Genomic DNA, 5081 nt, shown 5'->3' on the forward strand with positions numbered 1-5081 from the left:
GAGTGAGGGCCTTTGTTCATGCAGCCAAACTTGCTTCACAACCTCTGGTTTCTTCTGATGAAGAAAAACAAGTTATGAAACGTTTTATCGGCCGCATTTTCTATTGATATTGATTACGTGTCTATTGCGAGACATATTGTTATCGTTTTATCGCCCAGCCCTACTATTGACTCAGTCAATATTCAATGTGTAGGATAACATGAACCTAACATAAGCCATTCGGTCTACAGTTGCAGCCTTCGAAGGCTGCAGACCTTGAATTGGGAAACAGCTTATACATTTTTTTTCAATCACCAAATATGAATCTCATGGAATGTATATGGGAGATTTCAAAATATTGCAAAATTTAAACCTTGCCACCATTCTAATTTTCATTTTATTTATGTTTGTATGATTTTGAGTGTCCTTATTAAGTCTTCACTTTTCCTCAGTATGAAGTGTTTGATTATTCACATTTTGTGTTGAAATAGATTAGCCTATCCTCTGTATGTCATTGATGAGCTTCTTCAAGACGTGAGGACAAGAACATACACCTCAGAGTAGTCTATGACATTGCCTGTGTTGTTGCCTCACATTTGCGTGTAAGTACTTTTTTTTTTTTTTTTTGTGTGTGTAAAACTGAATTATTGATTCGATTAAAGACCTTGACAAATTAACTCAAAATTATGCCATACTGTGTTCAATTAGAAATCCGGGAGGGCATAACACAAAACATCTCCTTGGCCGTACCAGCTTTTCACATTTATGGACACAAATTGCCCTGCCAGGTAAATTCATAATTTGCTCTCTTTTTTGGCCTCCATTTTTAATGTCTATCCACTGTACACCTGAGATAAGTACAAATGCCTTAAAGTAATCTTTATTCTAACATTTCCCCACCTAGTGTTTGACTTGTTTCAGAGATGCACTTTTTAGTGATATATTGGAAACCGCTTACAGTGTTCATATCTCTCCAGGTCAAGTTAATAACTGTAAGTTGATTGTTATAAGCAAATTTGTTTTATTTTGTTTTATTTTTTATGCTGATTAACATCTAATTTCTATAATTATTACATTAATATAAAGTAATGAAATGGACAGTTTTGCTACTGATTTAAAATAACATAAACTGTATCAGGGCCCTCTCCCTGCCCCAAGCCCTTCAAGTCTGAAAGGTCAGGGTGTAACCATGATCACGATAAGCAGTTTCCACTGTAGTAGGATAATGCTTAGTGCCAGTGCATGTGATATTCTAAGACTTTGCTTTAATCACAGATCAAGTACAGCACCAGGCGGCTTGAAGGGTTTGGGCTCACAGATGGGAAAGGAATGGAAAGGCTGTGGTCTTTCCTCCGAAGATTTGCCAGAGTCACAAAGGAGATGACTCCATCTCACCGCCTTGACCTGCTGACTGATGCCCTTTTACATTATGGACGGAGGAAATAAACTGACCTGGGTTTGTCCACTGCTGTATAACCTGTCTAAATTTGTTGTTCAGTGTTACCACTGTGCCAAGTTGTTTAATGTCTAAACATTTGATATATTTTGAGCTAAGCTGATCACACACAAATTGGTAAGCATAAGTACATTAAACTTTCTTTACAGAGGTCCAGCTCCTGCAAAGATTAGACAGAGCAGAGAAAATATCAATTCTCGCTGAAGAAGACATCTCATCTGTCATCAGAGAGGCACCAGGTAAACCCTGCACATAAGAAGCAGTCAACAATAGTTGTGAATGGAAGAATTTTAGATTCCATTTACAAGCGCATTTTGTGAGTATGTAGCAATGACGGTTTTCTTTTTTTTTTTTTTTTTTTTTTCATTGTCTTGTTTCCTGTTATTTTGTTGTTGCCTAGTGTTGGTTTCTGAGCGAGACATGGAGAGATGGAAGAAAAGGGAGATCGAACTAGCCCAACAGAAACAGAAACCAATACGTATGCAACTGAAGTGAATGTGTGAATGTCTTTAATATTGTAATAAGGTCATGAATATTATTAACAAAGACTATTGCAAATATGTTATACTTACCTTTCCATGTACAGTAATGAAATACAATCCTGTAAACTGTGAGGGTAAAGAAGTAACATGAAATTAAGCGCTTTATTATAGCAGTAGTAATGTCTTTATCTGTTCTCCAGACACTGTCTGTAGATGGAAAAGGGACTACATCACCAAGCTGATTCAGTTCTACAAGTTCAAGTAAGACTTCAATGTGTTGATGTAAGACTATATAGTAATTACACCCATCTTTAAGTAACCTACTGATGTGCTTCAACATGGAAGACTAGGTGTGATTACATAGCTATGAGTGAGACAATAACAGCATATTTTTTAGGGAACTCTTCCAACGTTTTTATTAATTACCTATAAGCCCACCTATAAGCAGCTCAACTCATAATATGTTGGATTCATTTTAAGACCCCCCCACCGCATTGACTCTGAAGACCCCCTGTTGAAGATTCCTGTTATAAATGAAAAGTTGCTATAATGCTGCAGTACCACCAAGGCCTTCCTTATAACTTCTACAGTGTTTGGTCAGGTGTACCACAGTAATGATTTCTGGTAGGTAACTACTGAATTCTTGTGCTGTACTTCTTGTAATGTATAGATCTGGAACTCGTGAGTTGTACATGGAGGATGGAACAGAGTAAGTAGGCTGTATCTGTCTGTTGCTGTTCTCTGATCAAGTGTCTAAATAACATTTAATAATATTTACTTGATGACCATTGTAGAATTGAGAACTCTCTGCTGAACATTGAAACAAAACACCGCATTGGGAGAAGATGGAAAGAATCTGATTTAGACTTCCAGTCTACCCTTAAAGATGTTGACAGTGACCTCAGAGGCCAACTTATATGCAAGGCAAGAACTGAATCAAGGGAGAGAGCAGTCCTCCTCCATCTGAAAAGAAAATATCCAGGTAAAGTGCTGTGGATATGTTAGGGCTGGGCAATATGGAGAAAATCAAATATCACGATATTTTTGACCAAAATATCAATACCACAACGATAGTGTCGTGTTAACTATTGATGCTTTCACAGAATATTTACACAATAAGATTTTAGATAAATGATAAAATATAATATATGATAAATAATCATCAGTAATGTGGATATAACTAATAAGTGGGTAAAGGCAAATAATAGAACAGTTACAACAGTCTGGTAAGTTCAGAAAATGACATCACTTTACTGTAATGCAGCCTTTAAAACCAGGAAAAGACAACACTTATGCCATTTTATGATATTACGATATCCAAAATCTAAGACAATATAATATTGATATATTGCCCAGCTCTAGGATAAGTAGATAAAATAAGTAGATAGAATTTTAAGATTTGAATTTTAACTTTTCAAAGGACCATAATACAAACTAATTAATTCATTTCTTTGCATGTGTGTTTTCTAACTTTGTTTCAGATGGGCAGGGCATTGCCATTAGACTGTCCAAGCAGGTAGCCAACTCCAACAAGAGACTGAGACAAGCAATCAAGGAATACAACCGTATTCAGTGGCCACTGCAGATGAGCATCTTCCCTGCAACAATTGATTTTCAGGAAGCATGCGATCCCTCTTGGCCTGTCTACTTCTGCTCTGATGAAACTGTAAGTCTAGTTACCTAAACCTAGTAACCACACTGCAATCACTCTAGTAACCATCTGACAACCGCTTAGTAACCACAACTACCTGGCAATCATTTTCATCAACCACCTGCTAACATGAGATAGCACTTTGTTTCCTTATGTCTTCTACTAGATTGAAGAAGATGATGTTTCAAGGAGTCTGAAAAGGCGTGGAATTGATGTCTTACATATGAGGACACGGGCAGCTGAGGAAAAGCACATGCTTTACCAGGAAATGAGAACTGTAACTGAACACCTCAATCAGCAGCATGCCTTTCTGTGCTCTGCCATCAATGACACAGAGCAGCCTGGTGCAAAAGCTGCTCTAATCCAACGTCTCAAACAGCTGGAAAGAAAGCTACATCATGCCACTGTGATGTTTCACCAACATGTACCAGACATTGTTCCTGCAACATGTAGTTATGTCGTCCCAGAAACCCCCTACCTGTCTCAGGACCTCCCCATGTCAAGCATACAGACACTGGTATACGATGATGATGATGATGATGATGATGATAATGACAGCAACTAGCACTGTAAGCACTCATGACTAGGGCTGGTTTGCTGCTTCCTGGTTTTTAATGAATAGTTTGAGCAGGCTTGTATGCTTTGCTATTTATCATTCAAAATGTCTCCTTAATTCAGCGCTAACCAAAATTCAACAAACTGACAGTTTAGGTTCTGTGTGTTTTCATTGTAACTGATCAGGATCTAATTGATGCCGTGTTGCTGATTAGTTGATTAGTCTAACTGCAAAAAAATCCATGTTTGTTTTTCTTGAGCTCTGAACAGTCCTGCCAATGTGAACCAAAAAAAATTATTTAAACAAGCTGTTTTTGGACAATAAATAAACACTTTTTTGTAGAAGCTGCTGTCTAAGTAACTTTTTAAAGCGTTGTTGTACTCAATGTATAGCCAGCTTTGGTGTTTTGAATGACCTTACACTTAACACTTAACCATAATATTGTATCTGTACAGTATGTTTTTCTAAGAAGGATACTTAAATAAAGTTTTTTTTTTTCAATCTTTGGTAGCAGAAGGTTTTTGGAAGTACATTGAAAAAACAACACTACCCACAATGCTACGCGTAACAGCAACGTCTCTGATTGTCCAATCTCGCTGTTACCATAGAAACGTTTATCCCGCAAAAATACGAACGGCTACCTTTGCTTTTTCCATAGATATATATGCCTTTTCTTGCCGTTTTCAAAATGTTTTTTTTTTGTGCCGAATCAAATGGTTTATGCTCACTATTCATCTGTAGCTGGTTGTCATGGTTACAGGCTTAAAACTCTTTCTATCAGCTATTTTCGAATGGGGGGAAAAACACTTCTGGAAGCAGAGCCATTCAAAAAGTGGGTAGTCAATGTTGAGCTCTATATATCTGAAATAAACCAACATATACATTTTTTCTTAACATAGAACATCTAGATGCTGTGTAATTACTAATTCGGCTTTACTAGATATTTGAAATATTCAG

General features: G+C 37.0%; 1 protein-coding gene across 4 annotated transcripts; it reads left to right on the top strand.

Moving 5' to 3' along the window:
* The first annotated feature begins 695 nt into the window (after positions 1 to 695).
* On the top strand, positions 696 to 4505 carry LOC114558468 (uncharacterized). Of its 4 annotated transcripts, XM_028582499.1 has the most exons (9): positions 696 to 767; positions 1255 to 1435; positions 1585 to 1674; positions 1836 to 1913; positions 2118 to 2178; positions 2588 to 2626; positions 2712 to 2899; positions 3399 to 3583; positions 3735 to 4504. In XM_028582499.1, exons 4-9 carry the CDS (start codon positions 1856 to 1858, stop codon positions 4131 to 4133), a joined length of 930 nt encoding a protein of 309 aa, XP_028438300.1. In that variant the 5' UTR covers positions 696 to 767; positions 1255 to 1435; positions 1585 to 1674; positions 1836 to 1855; the 3' UTR covers positions 4134 to 4504. The 4 variants fall into 4 exon arrangements, with proteins under 4 accessions (XP_028438300.1, XP_028438302.1, XP_028438303.1 ...); XM_028582501.1 differs by lacking the exon at positions 2588 to 2626 and having other exon boundaries at positions 3735 to 4505; XM_028582502.1 differs by lacking the exon at positions 1836 to 1913.
* The last annotated feature ends 576 nt before the right edge of the window (positions 4506 to 5081 follow it).

Source organism: Perca flavescens, chromosome 7, assembly GCF_004354835.1.
Source record: "Perca flavescens isolate YP-PL-M2 chromosome 7, PFLA_1.0, whole genome shotgun sequence".
In the NCBI taxonomy this organism is placed as follows: Eukaryota; Metazoa; Chordata; class Actinopteri; order Perciformes; family Percidae; genus Perca; species Perca flavescens.

Bases quoted from the DNA above. Each gene is read 5' to 3' on its own strand.
- LOC114558468 (XM_028582499.1), top strand. From the start codon at position 1,856: ATGGAGAGATGGAAGAAAAGGGAGATCGAACTAGCCCAACAGAAACAG. The intron at 2,627-2,711 runs GTAAGTAGGCTG...TGACCATTGTAG, and splicing joins TACATGGAGGATGGAACAGA to AATTGAGAACTCTCTGCTGA. The intron at 3,584-3,734 runs GTAAGTCTAGTT...GTCTTCTACTAG, and splicing joins ACTTCTGCTCTGATGAAACT to ATTGAAGAAGATGATGTTTC.